Here is a 24,991-nt window from a genome sequence, read left to right on the forward strand (position 1 = left end):
CACTGCCAAGGATCCAGGGTCAGCCACAGCTGCTCTGGGCACCCTGTGCCAGGGCGTGCCCACCCTCACAGGAAACAATTCCTTCCCAATATCCCATCTAACCCACCCTCTGGCAGTGGGGAACCCTTCCCTGTGTCCTGTCCTTCCATCCCTTGTACGAAGACCCTCTCCAGCTCTCCTGGAACCACTTCAGGCCCTGGAAAGGACTCTGAGCTCTCTCTGGAGCCTTCTCTTCTCCAGGCTGGACATCTCCATCTCTCTCAGTCTCCAGAGCAGAGGGATCCAGCCCTTGGAGTTTCTTCATGGCCTTTTAGATTCCTCCAACAGCTCCACATCCTTCCAGCAGTTAAAACCCTGCTGTTCCTTACTTCCTCCTATTTTTCACCTGCAGCGCCTCAACGAGAACCTGGGCAAGCTCATGGCCAGGTTTGAGAAGGCCACATCAGACAAACTCAAGTGTCAGCAGGAAGCTGAAGCCACAGCCTGCACCATCGCCCTCGCCAACCGCCTGGTGAGTGCCAGCAAGGGCATCTCTGGTGGCACCAGAGGGAGGGACCAGGGCTGGGCTGGAGCCTGTGCACACAGCACCTTCCATCTGTCTTGGTTTGCAAAGACATGTGTCTGCTAAGGAAGGAAGGAGCCTCCCTTGAAATGGAAAATATAAATCCTCTCCCTCCAAATTATTATAATTTTGAAATTAAGGGGCTCTCAGGCAAAGACATGGGAATAGGAATAACAGTTCTTTACTAGGAAAGTTAAATTAAAAATGCAAAATAAAAAAACCCTCACAAAGTCAGAACACAACCTGACACCCTGTTGGTCAGGGTGTTGGGAGCAGCACAGTCAAGTCCTCCTGCAGCAATAGATGTGGTTCTGTAGAAGCAATGATCCTGTAAAAGGGTGGAGCTTTCCTCTGAAGGTCCAGTGGTGCTGAGATGGGTCTGGTCTCCCTCTGGGAATCCAGTGCAAACAGGCTGTGCTGCTGTTCTGAATCCCAGGTTTTTTCCAATAGGAATGCTGGGCTCCTCCCCCTGGGTGGAGCCTCTCCCAGTGGGATGATGTAATTGTCTCAGCCCTGCAGTGAGCCTGGATGGCCCATGAACAGCAGATACCCCTGGAGGGAGGATGGGTCCTGGAAGGGATAAAGAACCCTGCCCCAGCTGGTTTAACAGCTGGTGATAGAATACTTAGTGCTGGTTACATCCTGCATTGCAACCCAAGACACCGTCCTCTCATGTTTTGGAAATGTTTCCTGCACTGTAGGAGGTTTCAGCAGTGAAAATGCTTCTGCAGCGGTTGTTCCCATGCATCAGGGCAGCTCTGCTGGTTGAAGTGTCTGGCTCTGCTGCCATCACAGCTCTCATCTCCCTCTTTGGGCTTAAATGTGTAAGCAGGTGCTGATGGGCCAAAATGATGTGAGTCAAAAATGGTATCATAAAAACAAAGGTGTGAACATGCTCGTAGCTTTGGAGGTCCTGAAATGACAAGGATTACAGTGAAAAGTTCTCTAAAAGCCTCGCTCTCCTCCAAGTCAGAATACAAAGGTATTTAGAGAGGGGCCTACAAGGAACTGGAGAGGGATTTTGCATCAGGAACTGTAGTGACAGGACAAGGGAGAATGGGTTCAGACTGAAAGGGGGGAATTTCAGGTTGGATATACAGAAGAAATCCTTCCCTGTGAGGGTGGGTAGGCCCTGGCACAGGGTGCCCAGGGAATCTGTGGCTGCCCCTGGATCCCTGGAAGTGTCCAAGGCCAGGCTGGACACTGGGGCTTGGAGCACTCTGGGATAGTGGAAGGTGTCCCTGCTCATTGCAGGGGGTGGCACTGGATGGGTTTAAGGTCCCTTCCACCCCATCCATTCCATGGTTCTGTGATTCCATGCCACCACACCCCAGGCCATGCTGGTTCCTTCTCTTCCCCACCCCATGACGTGGGAACAGCTCTCAGTCTCAACAATTCTATGACTTTATACAGTCAACAATTCATCTTTTCTGCAGTAGGCAAGGAACCCCTTGCATCCCAACTTCCTGCTGTGCCCTGCACACCATCTCCTGTGTCCTCCTGGCTTTGATCTAGGAATAGCACCTGACAGCCCTCACTGATGTGCAGCTCATTTGACATTCAAGGTGTGTGTCACTGGTGTGGCTGTGGGTGGAAATGAGTTCCCAGACTTTGAAACAAACTCGTCTGAGGTTGTATAAAGAATGCAACTGAGCACGGAGAGCAATGCTTTGGATTGACAAATGAACCTGGGGGATTGAGGCAAGCCCAGCTCTCACAGTGCCTGACTGGCATCTCCTGAACTTCAGGTGGCCTAAGGAAGATGCTCCAGGATCCAAGGGACAGGATCTGTGCACCACAAAGGGAGACTGGCTGATGAATGGTGTTTGTGAGTGGGTGTGTGCTAATGCAGAGGAGGAAATTTAGTGATGACAAATGCTAATAACGTGTTCAGGGAAAACAAACTGTAATCATGCAGTTACATGGATAGGGCCTAATTGCACTATTATCACTCACAGAAGAGCTCTTGGAGTTGTTGCAGAGAGTTCTCAGGAACAGCAGCGTGGCACTTGACAGGAGGAAAAAAGACAAATTGAATATTACTAATTGGTAGAAAAAACCTCAGGAAACAGAAGTTAAGCATCATTGTATTGGATCTGTACTGACATCCCACACATGGTCACCCTGTCTAAGCAGGCTTTGAGCAGCCTAGAAAAGCTACAACAAAGTATGTAACCACTTCCATAGGAGAGGAGAGGGAATGGATTAGGGCTCTTCTTTTTTGGAAAAGGTGTAGAGGGGATGGATGTGACAGAAGCCTCGAAAATCAGGACTGGTGTGCAGAAGGTGGATGAGGAATGGTTGTTCACTGTCATCATCAAAGAGCGAAGAGTAATCCAAAAGAGCAGCTTTTAATTTGCCTCTTGCTAAATAAAAAGAATTCCAATAACTTCCACAATCTGAGGTGGGAGACACCTGGGACGTCTTGAATGTATTGTAAGTGGCAGTAGTGTGTGGAGTATGACTTTCCATGAAAAGACAAACTTCCAAGACTGAGAACCTCAAACTGGCAATTCCCTCACACAAAGAGGCAGCATTGCTGTAAATAAAATAACTGCAGGGTCTAGATATGGGAACCACAGGAATGGGATCAAGTTCATTGAGGTGAGATGGACCTGTGCCTATGGGTTGAGAGCAGATTGTTCACCTCTAAACCAGGAGCCCAGTGCAGCAGCCAGAGAGGATTGGATGTGGTGGATCAGGCTTTGCCCTTACACATTGTGCAGCCCTAGGAACGGCAGCTGTGGTCCTAATCCTGTCATAGGTATCTTTCTAGCCATGCTAAAGGGACATCAGCATGGTCTGAGGCCAGGAAGAGGCACTGGGGAAGCTCTGTGGGGAGGGTGGTGGCTGATGCTGGTGCACAGCAGCTCAGCTGAGAGAGATTCAGGGACAACTCTGAGGGCAGGTGGGGCAGAGAAAATCTGAGGCTTCTCCTTCTGCTCCTGGGAGGGGTCAAACTTTTCAGAGACAGTTCTCCCTGATCCAAAGGGGCAATTCTGGCAGGGCAGAAAAGCCACCAGAGGTATTTTTGCAGGTGTCTGTCAGTTCTTGTGCTCATCAGAATAAACTGCCCAGAGCAGCTGTGGCTGCCCCTGGATCCCTGGAAGTGTCCAAGTCCAGGCTGGACCCTGGGACTTGGAGCAGTCTGGGACAGTGGGAGATGTCCCTGCTCATGGCAGGAGGTGGCACTGGGTGACATTTAGGGTCTCAGCCCACCCAAAGCAGTGTGTGATTCTGTGATTCCATGAAACAGGAATGAGCTGGTGCGTAGGAGTTCGCACGGCTCTGCGGTGATGATGTCAACTGTCTGTAAAGAATTGTGAAAACGATCCCAAGTGGTGGAGGGATGAAAAACCAGGCAGATAAATGTAATGTAAAGCACGCTGGAGAAATGAGGTTTCACTTCACATGCCCTGTAAGTGATGCTGAGCTGATTGTTATCACTCAGGAATGAAAGGATGGAGTTAAGAGTGCTGTGAGCTCTGTGCTCCCAGAAGCAAAAAGCCCTCACCAAGCCCAAAGCCCAGTCTGAAACCGGATATTAGGGTTTATTAGGAAGAGAAAGGAGAACAAAACAGAAAAATCCCCATCTTGCTCTATGAATACCTTCTAAATAAATCTTGAATGTGCAGCATTACCGCTGCCCCCTCTGCTGCACCTCAAAGGCTGGAGGAGAATGGGAAATGGTGCGGAGACAGCAACAATAAAGGAAACCGGATAATAAAGATTGCATCACTGGGTGCAGATAGAGATTGCAAGGAAAATCAAAAGGCTGCTTCTGTGTGAGGAATTACTGAAGAGGCTAAAGCTCTTCAACCTGAAAAGGAGACAGCAGAGGGGCGTACTGAGGGCTTGGAATGCTGAGAGGTGCAGGGAAGCCGGTGCCAGCAGGATTGTTCCCTGGTTTTGCACTGGACGAATGTTTCAGCAGTTAAAAAGTTCAGGCAACACATCAAAGGATGTACTTTTATACAGAAAGCTCAGTTGAACTGTGGATCTCCTGCCCATGGGATGCTGTAAGTTCCAAAAATTGGCTCAATACCCACAGCAGCTTAGGCTTGGTCATAAAGTCAAAACTCATCCGTGGCTGTTCAGCACAGGGATGTAAGCTCTTGGTCAGAAGGTCGTGAAATCTGCTGCTGTGGGAAGCTGGAAGCTGCATCCAGAGCTGGGCTCGTGTGTGCAGCATTCCCAGGACAAGGGCTGCTGTCAGCTGCAGGAAGTGGCCCGAGGTGAATGAGCTCTTGGGTGTGCTGGGGGGCTCAGAGCAGTAACATCTTGGCTTAGGAGAGCTTGGATTTTTATCAGGGGATATGGAGGCACATGAGGGTGGGAGGAGAGCTGTTTGATCTGGAGTGGCTGCAGGACAGCCAACACCATGGGAATGGCAGCGAGTTCCTGTTGGGAATGTCAAGGTGGCTCTGACCCTCAGGAGGCAGCTGGAATCCTGCTGGAAACAGAACGTGGTCAGGTTGGAAGGTACAACAGTGAAATTCAGTGAGGCCCTGAAGGTGCTGCCTTCCCATCCTGGAGGATGTGTGTCTGCAGAGCAGCTAAAGATGGCAAAATCGCCTGGTTTAGGGGAATGAGCCATTGGAGATGTTCCAAGGCTTGTCACAGGGATTCGTGCCAGAGCTGGGCCTGTTTAACATGGAACAGAGGCCTGGAAAAAGGGCCAGTGGCATGTCAGTATTCCACAGCTGGAGCTGCAGAGAAGAAGGATACAGAGATGTTTTTAGTGAAAAGGAGAAATATGAAGAAATAACAACCATAAGTTCATGTGGACAGTGGACTGAGGAAGAAAAATAAAAGGTGCTGGTTGGCCCTGGTGACAGAAGCTGTGAGCAGAGGGGAACTGTGCCTGCTGTGGGTGTGCCCAGAGCTGGACACCAAGAGAGGTTTTTCTTCTGTGAATTTCATTGTAAGGTCTGACATTCTCCATCTCAGATCCATGAGGTCCACTCAAAACTGGGTTGGGTTTTTCTAGCTTGTAAGCTGAAGGCTGCATTCCATTCCTATTTCCAATGGTACCCCAAAAAAGTACCAATGGTGAAATAAGTGACCCGTGTGTGTAAAAGTAATTTATTTTATAAGGAGACACTGAACCCTCTTCACAGCCCCCGCTGCACTATCTGGACATTGGATGCTGATGAGAAATAGGTAGGAGGAAGTTGGGTTTTTTTGACAGAATCTGAAGGGAATTGTGATCAAAATCCCACGTACCTGGTGTGATAATAAATTGTGTGAAATACAGAAGGCTGTGGCTGTGGAGATGAGTGCTCTGTGTGGGAGAGGGTGTACGGAGGTGGGAATCTGTGGTGTTAAGGCAATTAACAGCTCATGGGTGTAAATACCTCCATAATCTTTCTCTATAAGGATGGGCAGGCCCTGGCACAGGGTGCCCAGAGTAGCTGTGGCTGCCTCTGGATCCCTGGAATGTCTGAGGCCAGGTTGGACAGGGCTTGGAACAGCCTGGGACAGTGGAAGACACCCCTGCCCATGACAGGGGGTGGAATGAGATGAACTTTAAGGTCTCTTCCAACCCAACCCAGTCCATGATTGTATGAATGAGCAATTTGACTTCCAATTTGCAGGTTGGTGGACTTGCCTCTGAAAATGTGAGATGGGCTGAGGCCGTGAAGGACTTCAAACAGCAGCAGAGCACCTTGTGTGGAGATGTCCTGCTGGTCACGGCCTTTGTCTCCTACCTGGGCTATTTCACCAGGAAATACCGCCAGGACCTCCTGGATGGCATCTGGAGGCCCTATCTGCACCAGCTAAAAGTAAGTCCTGACTCCTCTGAGAAGCTATTGTTCCTGGGATTAATAATTCCTGGTGCCCACAGAGGTTTTCTCAGGTGGGGGACATCACTGTGTCCTGGAGTGAGGATCAGGGCGTGGCTATTTCCTCCTCCCTGGGGAAAATGTGGTGTGTTTGCTTGATTAAGTTCCTTCATGTACACAGGAAAATCCCAAACACAGAGCTCAGCTCTGCAGTTTTGTCCATGGCCACGAAGGAGGGGGGAATATGGAGAAGGAATTGGAGCAGGCAGAGCTCGCTGCCAGCTCTCCAGTAGGCTTGGAAAAGCTCCAGGTGTTTTTTTCATTCTGGACACAAGCTCTGGTCGTGCTGGCCATGCCTCCCAGCTGGTTTTACCCGTGTCTTGCTGTTAGGACCAGATGGAGATCATTGTGCTTGAAACTTGTTTAATATTTCACTAATTTTAACAGGTTCCTCATGCAAATGGTGCCAAGAAGCTTTTAAATAAGGCCCCAGAGATGCCCAAATCAAATTGCTGACCAAAGCAGACAGTTCCTTAGACTGAGGGAGGAAAACTTCATTCTGCATTTCTTAACACTAAGCCAGAAACTTAGTTTGAGTGGTTTTAAAAATTACTTTATGTGCTTAGAAATGTCAAGGAAGTGCCCGTAATTCCAATGGAAATGAAAGGTCTATTCTGCTCAGGCACCTGGCACAAGTAACTCTGTCTGTCCCACCCAGAAATGGCCTCCCCTGCCAGAGAAGTGTTTCTGGAGCTGCTGATGCTGTTTTGTAACACAACAGCAGCCTTAGGAGGGGATTAATTCTGTCTTTCCAAGGTGTCTCAGGGAGCTGAACAGGGCAGGGAGTGACCCCAGCCACTGGGGCTGGGCTCTGGGGGTCAAACCCCCTGGGATTGTTGGTACAGGTTGAGTTTGCTCACGCAAACTGAGGACTGGGAAAAAAACCCGATTGGAAATGCCCTGTAGAATGGGAAACCACTGAGAAATCATGAAATCATAGAATATTTTGTGCTGGAAGGCACCTTAAAATCATCTTGTTCCGACCCCCTTCCACTAGACCCTGTCCACCTTCCACTAGACCTTGTCCCAGCTGGCCTTGAACACTCTGAGCACCCTTTATGATCACTGAACATCCCCTTCCAGGGATCCTGGGGCAGCCACAGCTGCTCTGGGCAGCCTGTGCCAGGGCCTCCTCACCCTCACAGGGAAAAATTCCTTCCCAGTATCCCACCCAGCCCTGCCCTCTGGCAGTGGGAAGCCATTCCCTGTATCTTGTCCATGCATCCCTTGTCCTAAATCCCTCTCCAGCTCTCCTGAAGCCTCTTAAGGCTTCAGGAAGGGGGTCTGAGGTCTCCCTAGAGCCTTCTCCAGGTGAACACTAACAGCCTGGCTCCAGAGCAGAGGGACTCCAGCCCTCAAAACATCTCCATTGCTCCAGAGCAGAGGGATTCCAGCCCTCAAAACATCTCCATGGCCTCCTCTGGACTTGCTTTAGCAGCTTTACACCCTTCTGACACTGAGCGGAGAAGAGCAACAAAACCCAAAACCTCCAAAGATCACAGGAGGATCAGGCACAGACAAACACAACTCACCTCTTTTTTTAATGCAGCCAGCTTTCCTTGGTCTCAGGTTTGGTTCACTTTGCTCACCTGAGGTTCAGGTGGTGGTTTGAGAGAGTCTTTTGCCCTCTGAGAGCCCTGAACCAGACACAAGAATGAAACGTAGTCTTCAAGGTCTTGTTTTTCAAGGTTTCTCATGTTGTTTATTAATTCATATCTCACAATGTTCTCTGTGCCCAGCCAAGGTCTGTTCTGCTGCTCGGACACAGGACGACTCCCCCTCGATGGGAGGTCACTGCCCTCTTATACAGATAATTCCGTGTGTCTTATTGACAGTGATGTGCCAACACCTGTCACCTGTACTAACAGGGTCACCTCTGCTCTGACCCAATCCCCTGAAACCACTTTGTGCCACCGTCACCAGGAGATGGAGGCCAGGGGAGAAGAAGAAGAAGCCGGGACACCGCCCTAAACCCTCCATTTGTCCCCCCCCAATCTATATTCTAGAAACCCAAACCTACAAAATTTTCCACCCGATGATACACTACACTATTGTCTGTCACGTCCTTGTGACTTGTAATTCTTATCTCACTGTGAAAGCTTTTTTCCATGGGCTGAAGTCAAAGGCTGTGTCCTCCTGGGCTCTGTGCCAGGGTCTACTCCAAACCCCCTGGGCTGGCTCCACACCCCCTGGCCAGGATTCAAATCCTCTTGTTCAGATCCCAGTCCTCTCTACCAAGGTCTGTGACCTTCCAGGGCATCCATAGGAATGCCCTGGACTCCAGCACCTTGGAGTCACCAGGGATCCTTTCTGTTGGCAGGTGCCCATCCCTGTGACACCACGCCTGGACCCGCTGTCGGTGCTGGCGGACGAGGCTGCGCTGGCGGCGTGGCAGAACCAGGGGCTGCCGTCTGACCGCGCCTCCGCCGAGAGCGCCGCCATCCTCAGCAGCTGCCAGCGCTGGCCCCTCGTGGTGGACCCTCAGCTGCAGGGCAGCAGATGGATCAAAGCCGCCCACGGCCAAGGGCTCCGGGTGATCCGAGCGGGGCAGAAGGGGTAACGTCATCCATCTGGGGATAAAATTGATAAGATCACGGGCAGGAGGCTCTCTGATGGGTTAAAGTGAGCAAGTGGTGTGTTTTATTTGTCATGGGGTTGATGCCTTGGGAAGGCTGAGCTGGAACAGAGACTGGACAGAGATAAGAGAATAAAGTATTTATATTTAAAAGGCCTCCAGGATTCACCTTGGGCAGGACAAGAGCCTGGCCAGGGCTCCACCCAAGGTGGGCCCAAAATGGTCACAAAATCATCACAAAATGACTGACCAGTCATGAGGTCTTACATATTTATAAGTTTTGGTCCACCTGCATATTGGAGTTTAATTGTCCAATTACAGCTGCAGGTTGTGAGGCCCCATCCTTCTTGTTCCTCCCTTCAGCCCACCCTTGTTCGTGCTTTTGGGCCTGAAAATTTGTCCCAGTTGTCCTTGGTGTGCAGCAGGAGAAGGATTTGTTTTGTGTCCCTGCTCTGTGCAGAGCTGAGTGACACTGACTGTGAGCTCAGAGCTGCACCCCTGGGCAGCACAGAACCTGAAATACATGAAAGATAAAACTGAAGGCATCAGGGTAGCATGGGAGTGGCCTCCTAAAGGTGTGTGCACAAATCACAAAGCTCTAGCCCTTTATTTATTTACAAACGTCTTACAGACTCAAAAATGCTTACACGTTTGCATAGTCTTAGCACTGCCTGTCCCTGCTTCATATTATGATGAGGCCAGAGTCCTTCATGCCTGCACAATTCTTCTCTTAAATTGGGTCAGTGGTCTTTGAAATGGGTCAATAATCTTGAAGGATGAAGTCAGAGACCTCTTCCTCGCACTGACCTTTTCACCTTCATCTTATTGGCAGGCTACGTGACCTCTTGGGCATAGTCCAAGCTCTCCTGCCTGATTCCAATTAGTTTTTGTGTCCAGGTGCAGTCATGGTTTCTTCCATTATCACAATGGTCCATCTATCTCATTTCCTTTTATAAACACAACTAAAACGAGCAAGTAATATATTACCTTTGCTCTAGCTTAAGCATCTAATAATTTTTAACTCTTCCACTTCATCTCTACTCTTCTAGCTTAAATCCTAATCAATATAAATTGCTTCTATCCAGTAGCTAAAATCTTAACTCTTTAAATTTTTACTCACTCGTGGTGGCCACGGGATGTGCCTGCCTGGGGCGTTGCGTGAGGAGGGGACACTCAGGTGCAGACGTCTGAGCCAGTCACATTGAGGGAAACCTGTTCCCATTATCTGCTTGTTCATTACCAAAATGACAGAGATTTCTCATTAAATCGAGGGTCTGTTTAGTGCTTGGCTCAGTTACCATAGAAACTCCTCTGAAGCTGGTGATGGAGTGAGCAGTGAGCTGAGGCTGAGTTGGAGTGTCACAGAATCCCAGAGTGGCTTGGGTTGGAAGGGAGCTTAAAGATCATCCAGACCCATCCCTGCCATGGGCAAGGACACCTTCCACTGTCCCAGGTTGCTCCAAGCCTTGTCCAACCTGGCCTTGGACACTTCCAGGGATGGGGCAGCCACAGCTTCTCTGGACAACAGGCCAGTGTAGAACTGTGGCATCCCCCATAGTGTTTGTTGTAGGAGTCATGTGCTGGTTTGGTTTCATCCAGGAGAACGACCAGGGCTTCAGACCTCTTGGAGACAGAGAGGCCTTGGGTGTGGAGAGGTCACTGTGTCCTGCAGACCAGCTGGGCTGAGGCTGCTCCCACCAACTGGACATTCTCATTGCACCCCTACATGGATTTGGATCAGTTTTTCATGGGAAAGCCTTTCCAGCCCTGGCTCTCATCTCCAGTCAGACAGATTGGTTTTTTGCTGTGTCACAGATTGGTTTTCTGCTGTGTCACCTTGCACCCATCTCTGCCCACTCGTGAGGAGCCTCAGCTAGGGTGGAGCAGCCTGAGTGGGATCCCTGTAGAGATCTGGGAGCACTGGGGTTGTTTTCCAAATATAGAGAAACAGGCAAGAGTGACCCAAGCTTGGTGTTTCTAAATTCCTGTAGATTTGGAGATGCCTTGGGATTGCCCAAGCTTCCTCCTCTGAGGTTACCCAGATGGTTTTGCTGGTGCCTGCTCTGCTCTCCTCAGAGAAAACAACAGGGAGTTACTGGATCTGATCTCACATGGGATCAAAATAAGGCTCATTTTTCACAACAAATCCCTGTTTCCTGGCCATCTCAGCCACCATGCCTTGCAGGTAATCAGAGCTCTCTGTGGAACATCAAGAATCCCAGAAGAAGCACCTAAATCTGAACCTGCAGGAGAGAACCAGAGGAGCAGACCCTGTTGGGCCAATACAATGTCCCTTTTTCCCCTCCCCAGCCACACTTTGGGCTGTCAGGGGCTTTAAAGAGAGGAATTGAGTGTTTTGCTGTGATGTCTCAGAGCTGAGGGCTAAAAGCATTATCACTGCTCCATTACAGTAATTCAGGGAATGTTTCATCCTCTGGGAAATGGAGCTTTTGGCTTTCAACTGCTGGAAGAGGTCTAAACCCACACAGAGGGCTCACCTTCAGGAAGGGCTGTGTGAGCAGCTCTGGGGGCAGCTCTGTCATTCCCTTGGACTTTCTGTGCCTAAAATACCCCTGGACTCAGAAAAACTGCTCTTCAGGGGTGGAGGTTGCACTGGGTCAGCATATTCCTCTAAAGGTCAGGCCTAAGAGTCACTCTGAACTTTTGTTTCAGACCCTTCTGTCACCTCTTGGGCTCCCAAGCTGTCTGGCTTAAATGAGGAGTATGAATTTTGAGCAGTGGAGTTAGTGGAGGTGATTCAGTGTAACTGTGATGGTGGAGGAGTGTCTGCAGCATCCTCCCCTCCTGCCCAGGGCCCTGATCCCGTCTTGGCAGAGGGGCTGAGTGATGTGCAGGGCAGCCCTGAAGGACACAGCCCAGGCACTTGACCCAGCCCTTCCTGGTACAATACATCCCAAAACTGAACATCCCTGTTTCACAGTTTCACAGCTTAATTGTTTCACAGTTAGGCGCTGTGCACAGGATTCCATTTCCTTGTGAGGAAAGAAGTTGTCCTAAGCATGACCCTAAAACCCTGGGCAAAACAGAGCTGAAAGCTGCTCTTCATCCTTGCTTTAAGATGAGCTGCACCAGTGGGCTCTGGAGGAAACAAAGGACGTGCTGAAAATAACTCCAGGCTGTGCCAGCTTTGCTCATGGCTGCCCAGGCTCCTCCTGGGACAGACTTGGTGGTCACTCCTTGTCCTTAGAAGGTCTGAGGCTTCATTCTCTCTTTGGACAGCCAGGACTCTGTCAGTCACCTTACCCCTCCTTCTCTCTCCAAATGCTGGCACCCGCCTGTAGCTGCCACCTGAGTGAGGGTCCCCTGTGTCCCCTCCTCACGGGCAGTGTCACATCCTGCTCTGCTGCAGGAGGCACTAGTGCTGTTTCCCACAGGTATCTGGACACACTGGAACAAGCCCTAGCTGCTGGAGACCTGGTTTTGATTGAGAACCTGGAGGAATCCATTGATCCAGTGCTGGGGCCGTTGCTGGGGCGAGAAACCATCAAGAAAGGCAGGTGAGCCTGGGGGGTTTGGGGGCACCTGTGGGTGGGGGCTAGGTGCTCTCTGTTCCTGCCCTCAGAACGTGGGTGTTCACACCCAGCAGCAGCAACACCCTGCCTGCAGCAGTGAGGGCGTTTTAAATCAATCACAGGTAATTCAGCCATAGGGTGGCTCTGGAAACCAACCTGGGTTTCTCATTTCATTTCACAGCGTCATTCAAACCTCGTGTAAAAGAGAGACCTGTAATTCTCCCATTGTACACTGACCTTGGGGTCTGCAATTGGCTGTTCTGACACGGAATTATTACCAAAATAGCTGCTGCTGTTGTGAAGTAAAAGTAGCCTTGAATTTTAGCAAACACTGCGCCGCGTTTAGAAATGCAGCTACAGGTTTCAGCATCAAGGATATCGAGTGTTTCTTAATGAGGTCAAGTTCTCATGGCAGCTGTTGGTCACCTCCAGCAAGAGAGGCAGCCAGAGAGCTCTTTTCTCTTAAGTTCTTTGAGGATTATTTCCCTGCTTGCCTGAAACATGCCTGAAACATCCCAGGGTGTTGTAAACCAGTGGGAAAGGCAAGCTGTATGTAAAATTTAATGGGGGAAACATCCTGGGAAGGGTGGCTGAGCATGGGTTTGGCTGCAGGATGGAGGGGCAGGATTGGTGCCAGTGCAACATTGAAATGTTTGGGGGATGTTGAGTGGGGAGATGCAGCAGGGACATCCCCTTTTGTGCATCGCTGCTACCAAAACTCCCTGTGAAATCATACCTTTGCTAACAAAGGGAAAACAAGGCATAAATCACAAAGAAAGTCCCTGGGTTTTGTGTTTCCAGGTCCAAAATTCAGGGGAGACTCTCTGGGGTTTTTGCCTTAAATCAGAAGTGATTTAAGTGTGTCCAGTATGAAAAGCTTTGCTTAAACAATCGTTTTTGTGACTGAGACCCCCGCCCCGTGTCCTGTGGTGACAGCTCCTGGTTGATGCTCCTTATATCCAAATTCCAGGTACATCAAGATTGGGGACAAGGAGTGTGCCCTGCACCCTGCCTTCCGTCTGATCCTGCACACCAAGCTGGCAAACCCTCACTTCCAGCCCGAGCTGCAGGCACAGTGCACCCTCATCAACTTCTCTGTCACCCGCCAGGGCCTCGAGGAGCAGCTGCTGGCGGCCGTGGTGCGCCTGGAGAGGCCAGACCTGGAGGAGCTGAAGGTCAGCACTGGGAACTGGCACTGACAACAAGCAGAAATCATCATTATGTATTATTATCATCATCATCATCATTATTATTATTATTATTGTTATCATTATCATTATTATTATTGATATTGGTCTACAGGAGCTGAAGGTCAGCAGCTGGGAATTGACACTGGCAGCAAGTAGAAGTCATCAATAGCATCATTATTATACTTATAATTTATTCTAATTATAATTATTATTGTTGTTATTATTATTGTTATTATCGTTGTTGTTGGTCTATACTGAGAAGCCAGACCTGGAGGAGCTGAAGGTCAGCAGCTGAGAATTGGCACTGGCAGCAAGTAGAAATAATCAGTAGCATCATAATTATAATTATAATTATAATTATAATTATAATTATAATTATATTATTATTATTGTTGTTGTTGTTGTTGTTGTATGCTGAGAGGCCTGACCTGGAGGAGCTGAAGGTCAGCACCTGGGAATTGTCATTGGCAGCAAGCAGAAATCACCAGTAGCATTGTTATTATACTTATAATTTTCTATTATTATTATTATTATTATATTTATTATTGTCATTAATGTTGATATTAGCAATATTATTATTGTAATTATTACTGTTGTTGGTCTATGCTGAAAGGCATCCCAACCAGAGCTTTTGCACCAGGAATTTTTTATGAGAACTCTAAAAGTAGCTGTTCGCAACAGTGACATAATGTGGAATGCCACAATAAATCCCAGAGCCAGGAGTTTTCCCTGAGCAAACACAGCACAGGGCAATCACATCCCTGTCACTAGATGGACATGAAAAGAACGACACTCACCCATCAGGATGTGAGATGAGAAAGAAGGAACTTTGGTTTTGGGTTCAGGGTTTAAATAGGGTTTAGATTTTGACCAGAGATTAGGAGACAAGGTTCACACCTTTCTGACCCCACTGATCAAACCAGAAGTCCATCAATGTGTCCTTCTCCCTGGAAAGGGATGTATTAATTACAAAACATCAGTCTTTGTTGTTGTTGTTGTTGTTGAAGTAGGAGAACTCCAGTATCGACATGTAAAAACATCAGAAAGCTAAAAAATTATGTCGACACATCCCGGGGGAGGAAGCCTGTCCTGGAGGAGTTCAGGAAGGAGCCAGCTGAGAGCCTTTGTCCCCATCAGGAGCTGTGTTAGTGGCTGGTGTTTGTGCAGGGCAGAGGGAGGTGGGACCAGCACCTGCAGAGGATGGAGAGGGCACTTAGAGACACTTAGGGAAGGATTTGCTCTGTCATTCAGAAATCTGCCCGTGGCACAGGAGACTTGTGCTGGCCTCAATCTGCTTGCCCAGCTTTGTCAGGTCCAGCTTTAGCCCAGGAAGCCACTGGGGCCAGGGGGGCCTCGAGGCCAGGGCACAAATGGGAGCAGGGAAGCAGAGTCCATGGCTTTGCCCTCAGTGTTGAGCCTGAGATCTCCCTGTGCTCACATTGGTACCCAAGGGACTTTATCAGGTTCTAAGCCCGTGTTCCCCATTGCTGGTGAGGCTGGGGTGGGGTGTGGTGGGGAGAGCACAGGTCCAGCAGGAGGGGTGAGGAGCAGCAGGGACTCTCCAGGCTGATGACCCCAAGAAATGAAGCACAGAGACACAGGATGTGTGTTTGAGATGGGGATAAAGGTCTTTTCTTCCTGAGTCGTTTCCAGCCTTTTCCTACATTTCCAGCCTCAGCTCTCCTGGTGCTTTCTGTGCTGTTCCAGTTTGTTGGATAAGGAGTGATCCCAGATCCCAGAACTCTGTCCATTCCCAGGGGCTGCAGACAGCAGGAATAAGCACTCCTGGACTGTGACAATCCTCAGTGGGAAGTCTTTTCCCATGTGAAGATGATTAATCCTTACTTTATCACATTCTTAATGGCTAAAGCTTCCTGAATTTATTATTTGCAGTCAGATCTCACAAAGCAACAGAATGGATTCAAGATCACCTTGAAAACGTTGGAAGATGACTTGCTCTCCCGGCTCTCATCAGCATCTGGGGATTTCCTGGGGGACACAGCGTTGGTGGAGAACCTGGAGACCACTAAAAGGACAGCTGCAGAGATTGTGGAGAAGGTACAAAGACACTGATAGCCTGGAGAAAAGCTTGTCTGCGGTCCTTTAAGGATTTCTGGGTGGAATGTAACCTCTGCTCTGCCCATCTCCACTCCATCTGCTGAGCAGGGAATAGAAATTGGTATAAATTGTAAATGTTCTCCATTCTGGAGAGCTCCAGGCCATTTAGTTCTTTGGAGCTTTTTTTTTTTTCTTTTTTCTTTTTTTTTTTTTTTTTGAGAGTGTGTTAAATGACCTATTTAAGACCAAGAGAAAACATTGGTGTCTGATGTAAAAACAATAAAATTTACACACTGTACCAAGGCAGCTTTGAACTGTTCCAGCATAATCCCAGGTACATCACACTGCCTCAGTTAGGCTGGGGTTTAGTACTGGCCAGGGACTGGAGGCTGAGGAGTTTGTGATCTCGAGTAAATCTGAAAGAGCTCAGGTATTTCATACCCCTCCACTCCTCAGACTGTAAATCAGTATTTGTGTGAGCTGGGTGAGCACTGCCACCTGCACAGCTGCCCTTGCTGGCTACGTGGGCTCAGGTGAATGCCCAGAGGTTTTTCCTTGCCACTGAGGGAATTTGGGAACTGTGGTTCCCATGTCAGGATTGTCCCAGGACTCTGGTGGGGACATTCAGCTGCTTTCCCCTGCAGTGTCCCCATCTCCAGAACCTGGAGCCCCAGCCTCATGTCCTGCCTGGCTGGAGCTGCCTCTCTCTTCCCAGCCAGTGACCAAGAAACTGAGTGATCCTCCATGATAAAAATCAGAATTATTTTCCATTTGTGGTCCATCAGGTGCATTGACCTCCCCTTGGGTTGAACCCCCAAAGGGGTGTTGGAGGGATTTTTTGGCATGGAAAGCTTGGCATCTCCCCCTTGAAGTAGGTATTTTGGAAGTGGGAAGTGCTTCACCTTCTAAACCAGCTGTGCTGTGCAGCTGCTCACTGCCAGCAGTGCCAACAAAGCATGAATTTGAGAGTTTGCACCTGGATTTTCTGAGTTTGTCCCCACCTGGAATGCTGTGGAAGGGGCCTGTTAGAGGTCCAAGTCAAGCCTCACTCTCCTTTTGATCTATCTACCCAAAGAAAGGTGTTCAGCCAACATTCTCCTTGCCATGGAGCCCTCCCTGCTCTACAGATGAAGAGCATCTGTCTGCTCCAGCTCTGGCTCTGAGTTTGCCAGAGCTGTTCCTGAGTCCACCCCACTGCTCATCCTGGGGTGCCCCAGCCAGGTGTGCTCACAGCAGCTCAGCTGACAGCACAGGGGAGCCTGGGGTGTTTCAGAAGGGGCTGTGTGATGCTGTGCTGGCTTGTTCTGCTGCAGGAAGGGCTGGAGAGGGACTTCTTGCAGTGATAGGACAAAGGAGAAGGGCTTCAAGCTGAAAATGAGCAGATTTAGATCAGATATCAGGAAGAAATTCTTGGCTGTGAGGGTGGGGAGGCCCTGGCATAGGTTGCCTGGATAAGTTGTGGCTTCCCCATCCCTGCAGTGTCCAAGGCCAGGTTGGACAGGCTTGGAGCAGCCTGGGACAGTGGAAGGTGTCCCTGAGTGGAATGAGAAGAGCTTTAAGGTCCCTTCCAACCCAAACCATTCTGGGATTCCATGATCCCATTGCTTTGCTGGGCTGGCTGGGTCAGCACTGTCCCAGCAGCTCCTGGCCGTGGTGTTGGACATGTCTGTCCTCAGCCAGGGACTAAAAAAAGCCCAGGAGGCTCAGGGATGTCACTTCTTGCTGCTGAGGTGGAATGAATGAAGGAACAGGACGAAGTGATGATGATGGGGTGGTGATTGTGCCAAGAAGATTTTCACATGTTCCTGAGAGCAGCTGCAGAGCCCTGCCCAGCGAGGTTTGGTGCTGCTGAGGAAACAGCAAAGATCTGCTCTAAATTAGCAGCTCTCAGCCCTGGGGAAGATGCCTGAGAGCAGCACTGGAGCTGCTCAGCCCGGGCTTGTTAATGACCTGCACAGGAGAGGGACAATTAGCACGAGAAACTCATTGATAAGAAAATCAATTCCAGTTAGGAAAGAGCAGGGAAGCTAAGGAGAAGTCTGGGGGAGACTCAGGAAAATGGGGGATTGGGTGGAACTGGGTGGAAAATACAGTAAAATGGAAGGTTCCAGGAGGGGATGATGCTGCAGGGGGCAGCTCCAGCCTGGGAGGGGCTGGTCCTGTGCTGGTCACTTGTGGCTTGCCCTGATGAGTCTGTGGCCAGTGTCCACCCTCCCAGGGCTGCAGCCACTGCCCAGGGGTGCTGTGACAGGAGCTGTGCTGTGTTTCCCTGCAGGTGCAGGAGTTTAAGGTGACAGAAGGCAGGATTAACGAGGCCAGGGAGCACTACAGGCCCGCGGCTGCCCGCGCCGCCCTGCTCTACTTCACCATGGACCAGCTCCACGCCGTCCACCCCATGTACCAGTTCTCCCTCAAGGTACCCGATGGATTATCCCTTTTTCTGACCCAGAGATGGGGCAACTGAGAGGCCTTTTAAGGACTTTTATTCCATTTTCAGTCTCATGAGAAGGGTGAGACAATACAGATGTTACAACTCACGCCATTACAATCAGAAGCCAAACTGTTTCCTAATTACAATCCATTATATGTGTTTCTTGGCCTATCAGCTTTTGCCACACAATGCTGTTAATGCCTTAAAGCCAGTCATCTAAAAATACCCCACATGGGTCCTACTACAATACATCTTTCCTAGTTCTATTTCTCCAAAGTATCCAGTCTTGTTTGCAAGGCCATAATTTAAAACTTATTTCCAGTTCCATTTCTCTCTCAACAATGTCTGTCCTATCCCATGGCATTGCTACATCAGCATTTCTTATCTCAAAGTTTTCACATAGATCCATGCTATGTGAGCCTTCTGTCTGGCTTTGAGAATTCTCTACAAACCCATTTCCCACAGTACCTGCCCTCCAGGGGGGCACATTCCCTGGATTTATTTCTGACCTGGTGCTCTGTGGTCCTTTGAGCCCTGTGGGAAGCCCAGGCTGCCCTGTTGAGCCATTCTTGGTTATCTCCAGGGCAAGGACAGGCAGCTCCCATCATGGGCTCTTCTCTGAGCGTGAAATTGAAATGATCTCGTTTGCTTTTAGGGTTGCTTGGTCATTCACTGTATCCAGATTAACCAGAAATTCCTGCTGATGTCCAGCCTGACCCATCCCTCTCTTTGTAGGGCTCATGAAATTGGAATTGCAGAATCACAGTGTCACAGAATCACACCAGGTTTGAGCCCATCCAGTCCCACCCTGCCCACACCTTCCACCATCCCAGGTTGCTCCAAACCCTGTCTAGAAAAAGTTACATCTTTAATATTCCATGAAATGGAAACCTTCTCTTTTTTACGATATAAAAAAGGTGTTTTGGGGGCTGGAGGGTTAAATGATCACCCTGGTCTATCTACAGCTTCTTCCAAATGATTTCTTACCTTGACAAGTGACCTGGAAAAAGGAATTGAGGAGAGACTACAAAACGTTGAGCCTCATCCACAAAGGAGCTTTTCCTTTTGATATCTACGACTCGTTTGTTGAAGTAATTTTATCAGAAAAAAAAAGTACAGAATATCTTTTGTGCCTTCTGAAAGATTCATCCCTGGCACATCCATAATAGATGCAGGGGTTCCTGAGGTTTCACCTTTAATCTGTGTCTCCCAAAGTTAGTTTGTTTTATGTTTTCCAGTGAACATTAGCAGCGTGTAGAAATACATCGGAAATTATTGGGTGAAATGTTTTTATCTAATAAATTTTGATGACAGATCATAAAACATTGTGTACAGATGCACAGGGATGATTTTAGAATACTTGCCACACAGCTGGGAGCCCATTACAAATTAGAACACAAAGATTTATGTGCTGCTCTGCAGCATGCTTTAACACAATTTAAAGAAACGTTAAGCAGGAAAATGCATTCTGCAATTATTTAATAATGCATTCAGTATCAATGTTACTTTAATTTGTTGAGGCATCGTTTTTTTTCCTTTTTAGAACCCTAAAAATAAGGCTGCCAACATGGTCATGCCTTGTCCAGTTGGTGCCATCAGTGTGTATTGGCCTGGTTATTTCCTTTAGCTGTACATTGCTAAGCAGGGCTTGGGCTTCATGCTTTTGTTCATTTTCTTTTTCCAGCTGTATTTTATAACTTGCTCATGCTTTTAATTTCGAGAACTCTGAAAGTTTTTGGTCTTTTTTTAATTTAGATAAAAATGTTGCAGTAATCCTTAACCTCTTATAGGAGAGGGTTGTTCTCCATGTGGACACCCACCCTTCAGGGGGCTTCAATGACTGCTGCAGCTCCCTGCTCCCTGCCCTCCTCAGACAGGCCTTTGCTGGATCCAGACAGTAAAACACTCACGGGACTTTAAAAAAAAAGTATTTTTATTTTATTTTTAATTTTATTTATTTTTAATTTTTATTGTATTTATTTATAAGGGGGTTTTTTATTTATTTATTTTTAATTTTAGTTTTTAGGGTTTAGTTTTTAGTTTTAGCTTTCTATTTTATTTTTAATTTTATTTTTCTATTTAATTTTTATATATTTTTAAAAAATATTTTTTAATTTTTACCTTTTTTTAATTCATTTATTTGGAGGAATTGCTCTTCTCTAAGTTGACCGAAAGTTGAAATATTTGTGCTGTGGGTGATGTGCTTTCCTCCTCTGCTCCACTCTGGTGAGCCCTCAGCCGGAGTAGCATCCAGGTTTGGGGTCCTCAGCACAGGAAAGGTGGGGACATGATTGAGCAGGTTCAGAAGAGGCCACGGATATGATCCATGAGCTGGAGACCCTCTATGGAGCCAGGCTGGGAGAGCTGGAGAAAAGAAAACTCCAGGGAGAGCTCAGAGCCCCTTCCAGGTCTTAAAGGGGCTCCAGGAGAGCAGGAGAGGGACTGGGGACAAGGGATGGAGGGACAGGACACAGGGAATGGCTTCAGGCTGACACAGGGCAGGGCTGGATGGGATTTTGGGCAGGAATTGTTCCCTGGGAGGGTGGTGAGGGGCTGGGATGGAATTCCCAGAGCAGCTGTGGCTGCCCCTGGATCCCTGGCAGTGCCCAAGGCCAGGCTGGAGCAGCCTGGGCCACTGGGAGGTGTCCCTGCCATGGCAGGAGTGGCACTGGATGGGCTTGTCCTGGAGTTTTTTCCCATGAAAGCCATCTTGGAGTCTGTTTCCTCTGGGAGCTCCACTCTCTGCAGAGACAGTGGCTGTGTCACCCCAACGGGAGCCCACTGGGCACAGAAACATCTCCTGCACTCTTGTGCCAGCGTTCCCTGTGCCCTCTCTGTGTCCCTGGGGGTGTCACCCCTGCCAGGCTCCGTGTCCCTGGCTGGTCTCTGTGTGTTCCCTGCCATGCAGGACCTGAGCTGGCATCACTGGGACTCCTCAGGGCTGTGCAAAGGGCATCTCCCACTCCTCCTACCCGCTGTGTTCCCCCTGCCAGGCGTTCCACATGGTGTTCCAGAAGGCCATGGAGAGGGCAGCTCCTGCTGAGAGCCTGGAGGGGCGGGTGCTGAGCCTCATGGACAGCATCACCTTCTCCGTGTTCCAGTACACGGCCCGGGGGCTCTTCGAGAGGGACAAGCTCACCTTCAGTGCCCAGCTCACCTTCCAGGTAAGAGCCCCACCCTGTGTGCCAGGTGTCAGGGCCACAGCAGCCCATTCAGGGCTGGAGGGTTCATTGTCTTCTCTTGGAATCACAGAATCATCCAGGCTGGGAAAGGCCTTCCAAAATCCCTTATCCAACCTGACCCACACCTTGTCCCCAGCCCAGAGCACTCAGTGCCACCTCCAGACCTCCTTGGGCACCTCCAGGGATGGGCACTCCAAACCTCCCTGGGCAGTTCCAAGGCGTGAGCACCCTTTCCATGGGGAAATTCCTGCTGCTGTCCACCCTGAGCCTCCCCTGGCCCAGCCTGAGGCCGTTCCCTCTCCTCCTGTCCCTGTTCCCTGGGAGCAGATCCCAAATTCCCCCCACTGTCCCCTCCTGTCAGGGAGTTGTCCAGAACCACAAGTTCCCCCTGAACCTCCTTTTCTCCAGGCTGAGCCCCTTCCCCAGCTCCCTCAGCTGCCCCTCACAGGATTTAGTCCTGCCAACAACAGGCACAGATTCTGTGTTGCATTTAAATTAAACTGTCAAAGGTTATTTGAGAGAGTAATTCCTGCTTGCAGGACCTGCAAAAAATGGCAAAGCAAACTGGCCTGGAAAGCCTCTTGCACTGAACCTAAAGAAGAGCTTGCTGCAAAACTGCTGTTTTATGTCCCATGGCCATAGTGACTGTATAATTTTTAATGTCCAACCTGGCCCTACTGCCAGAACCTTCACCTCAGGGTGCTCTTCACCCACTTGGAAGTCTTTACCACATGGCTTTCCCAACTTTTTTTCTTCCACACTCATTCCTGATTCTCTTTAAGGACACTCAGAGCACCTACCTGGTGTGTCTCTCCAACACATGACACTGTATATTTTAGCCACCCATTTTTCAAACACGTTAATAATTAATCTACTGGGGTTTGTTGCTGCTCTGGACCCTGGCTGCTCTAGGATATCTTGTTCATTTGGAATTACAGATTCTTCTGATGAATAAAGAAATCAACCCAGCAGAACTGGATTTCCTGCTTAGATACCCAGCAGAGCCTGGAGTCACCAGCCCTGTGGAGTTCCTGTCTCACCATTCCTGGGGAGGGATCAAGGTACCTGATCCATGAGAAATCAGTTCCCCTTATCTCCTCTAAAAACACTTCAGAGGGTCCTTGTGGCATTTGGTGAACAAAGCCCTGCCTTTGAGGGCAGCACAGAAAGGCCACAGACATGGAGAGTTCTGCAGGTCCAACACTGATTTTGGGTCCTTCCCCTTGAGATTTCAGCTTCTCCCTGTTAGACCAGACTGAGAATACCCTCAGGGGTTTGTGGTTTGTAAAGGACAGGGAGATGGCGCTGTATTTGGGAAGGATTTCTGCAGGGATGTGCTGGGATTGGAGCTTTGACAGCTGCCAGACCTGCAGGGAAATTCTGTCATGGAAATGGGCAGATCTGACACCTGCCACATGTCTGGCATGAGAGGGGAGGAAAAGCATCCCAAAACGATGAGAATTGTCCCACACTTGCTCCTGTTTGTCAACAAATGTGCATTGTGCTGGGTTTGAAGCTGATTCAACAGGGTGAAGTTTGTTTTCTGTAAAGGGCCTAAATATTCCCCACCTGGGGCCTGTTCATTCCCACTTTGCTGGAGCTGGGATTGTGTCTCTCTGTCTGACTGTGGTGCTGATCAGTCTCTGGCACTGCTGGTGATGTGAGAATCAATTTTATTTACAGCATGTTTTCTCTGTGGGACTTGAGGGCATAGGTTAGTGCCTGTGCTGGGTTGATGGTTGGACATGATGATCTTAGAGGTCTTTTCCAACCTTTGTGATTCTGTGAGTCTCTATTACTCCTGTGGTGCCCAAGGATGATTTTGCCACCTGCCTGCAGGTGGTACATCCTCCAAACAAACAGCTGCTGGGTTTGCAGTGAGTTTTCTTCGTGAGGTCACTCCTCCTGTGCTGCCAGTCCCGCTCCAGGTGGCTGGAATGGCCTTTCCTGTTCCCTGTGTGATTCCCTTTGAGATGAGCCCTTCCCACTCAGCTTCCTCTTCTCTGTGAGTTAAGATGGAAGATTTTGGGTGTTGACTAAGTCCTTCTTCCTCCTCCTTCTTCTTCATGGGTTTGGGTGGTTTTCTGGAACTGGGTGGAAAAGGTCCACATTGCAGGCCTTGGGTGGTCATTATTGGGTCAGAAATATAAATAATACAGGTGTCACCTTGTTATTGGGTAATTAGCAATTTTTAATCACCTTGGAAAGAGTTAGAGGTGCTCCATTTTACTTCCTTTCTCTAACTTGCTAGTTAGAGCTCACTGCTCCTGAGTCTGTAAATAGATAAGAAATAATAAATTTCCAAGTCTGGACTCAAAATCCTACATTTCCTGTGTATTAATCCAGACCTTGGCAGAGGAAAAGAAGGCAGAACAGTAACACTTCCCCACTGAAGCAGGTTTGTGGTTGAGGTGGGGATTGTGATGCTGCTCTGCATGGGAAGGTGTCCAGGTGTGCTGCACACCTCAGGTGTCCTCAGCCTGCCTCTGATGGCCCCAGGAGCTGCACATCCCCAAGAGTCACTGCCCAGTAATCTGCACGAATTTTATGAATTTCAGGGCTTTCTGATAGTGAATTCTGCATCATCAGACACCGAATACCCTTCAGATTGTCTTTTGTGAAGACTGTAGTATTGATTTTACTGTAAATAATATGGTTGGTGTCAACTTTTATTAGTGTTTGTGTTGATGTCCGTTGGTTTATTAGCCTTTGAGGTTTTGGCAATTCTAGTTACTTGAGGCATGAGTTTTAGTAAAATCATATTTTGTCACAGGCTGCTATAATTAGGCTAATTAGTCATGGCTTCCACACAGCTTATTAGCAGGCTAAAATCTCCTTTTCTTATATCAAGAAGATTAAATGCTATAATAAATTGTTTCTTCAACAAAGCTTGAGCAAAGTACACTTCAGATTTATATTTCAAATTCCAAGTGAAATTTAGCATTCTGCTGATTTTTTTTCACAGAAACATTGCAAATGCTCCAGCCCAAAGGACTCCTTTTGCCAGGAGGTTCTGGCCAAGATAGTGCCAAAAGAAATCAATATTGATATTTGTGGCCTGTTCTGAGCCTCCCACTTTGGGCACATTAACTTCCAAGGAAACCTCATTAAATGTTGAGGGCTCTGGGCATGCAACTGGCCTTGTGTGCCTTGACTTATTATTTATTGTTGGGGGTTGATTAATAATATATAAAGGCCAATAATCCTTTGCAGTCGTGTGGTTGTTTGCAGCTCATGATGCTGGAGCATCTCATTTAGGAAACACTCATTTATGATTTAGTTTTCCAGCTTCTTTCAAGCTCAGCACAAAGTTTCACGGAGCCTTTTGCTGTCACCTGTGTGCCAGGGGAGGTTGGTATTCACAAACCCACAGCCCTGGCCAGAAAGATGCTGTTTGTAGGGAAAGGTAATAGCTTTTATTATATCTGCTGATGGGTGTGGGAAAATTGGCACATTTCAGCCTCTTTGGTGCTTCTTTAAAGCTGAAACAGGAATTGAATTCAAGCTAAAGGCTGAGGAAAGCTGCTCTGAGCTCGGCTTCATTCTGTTCATCAGTCAGACGTGTGGGAGGGAATGGCACCTGAGGAGCCCCTGTGGAGGAGCTTTGCTTGGCT

The 24,991-nt window shown here is 48.7% G+C and overlaps 1 protein-coding gene across 1 annotated transcript in view; it reads left to right on the top strand.

Annotated features, from left to right (window-relative positions):
* Nucleotides 1-24,991, top strand: part of DNAH9 (dynein axonemal heavy chain 9) — a 155,723-nt gene that overhangs the window by 76,817 nt on the left and 53,915 nt on the right. Inside the window, exons 48-56 of the mRNA XM_066332140.1 lie at nt 392-511; nt 6,160-6,348; nt 8,729-8,964; nt 12,379-12,501; nt 13,487-13,691; nt 15,600-15,764; nt 18,040-18,180; nt 21,189-21,359; nt 22,316-22,438. Coding sequence (XP_066188237.1) covers nt 392-511; nt 6,160-6,348; nt 8,729-8,964; nt 12,379-12,501; nt 13,487-13,691; nt 15,600-15,764; nt 18,040-18,180; nt 21,189-21,359; nt 22,316-22,438 — 1,473 coding nt within the window. The remainder of the gene's footprint in view (nt 1-391; nt 512-6,159; nt 6,349-8,728; nt 8,965-12,378; nt 12,502-13,486; nt 13,692-15,599; nt 15,765-18,039; nt 18,181-21,188; nt 21,360-22,315; nt 22,439-24,991) is intronic.

Source organism: Sylvia atricapilla, chromosome 18, assembly GCF_009819655.1.
Source record: "Sylvia atricapilla isolate bSylAtr1 chromosome 18, bSylAtr1.pri, whole genome shotgun sequence".
In the NCBI taxonomy this organism is placed as follows: Eukaryota; Metazoa; Chordata; class Aves; order Passeriformes; family Sylviidae; genus Sylvia; species Sylvia atricapilla.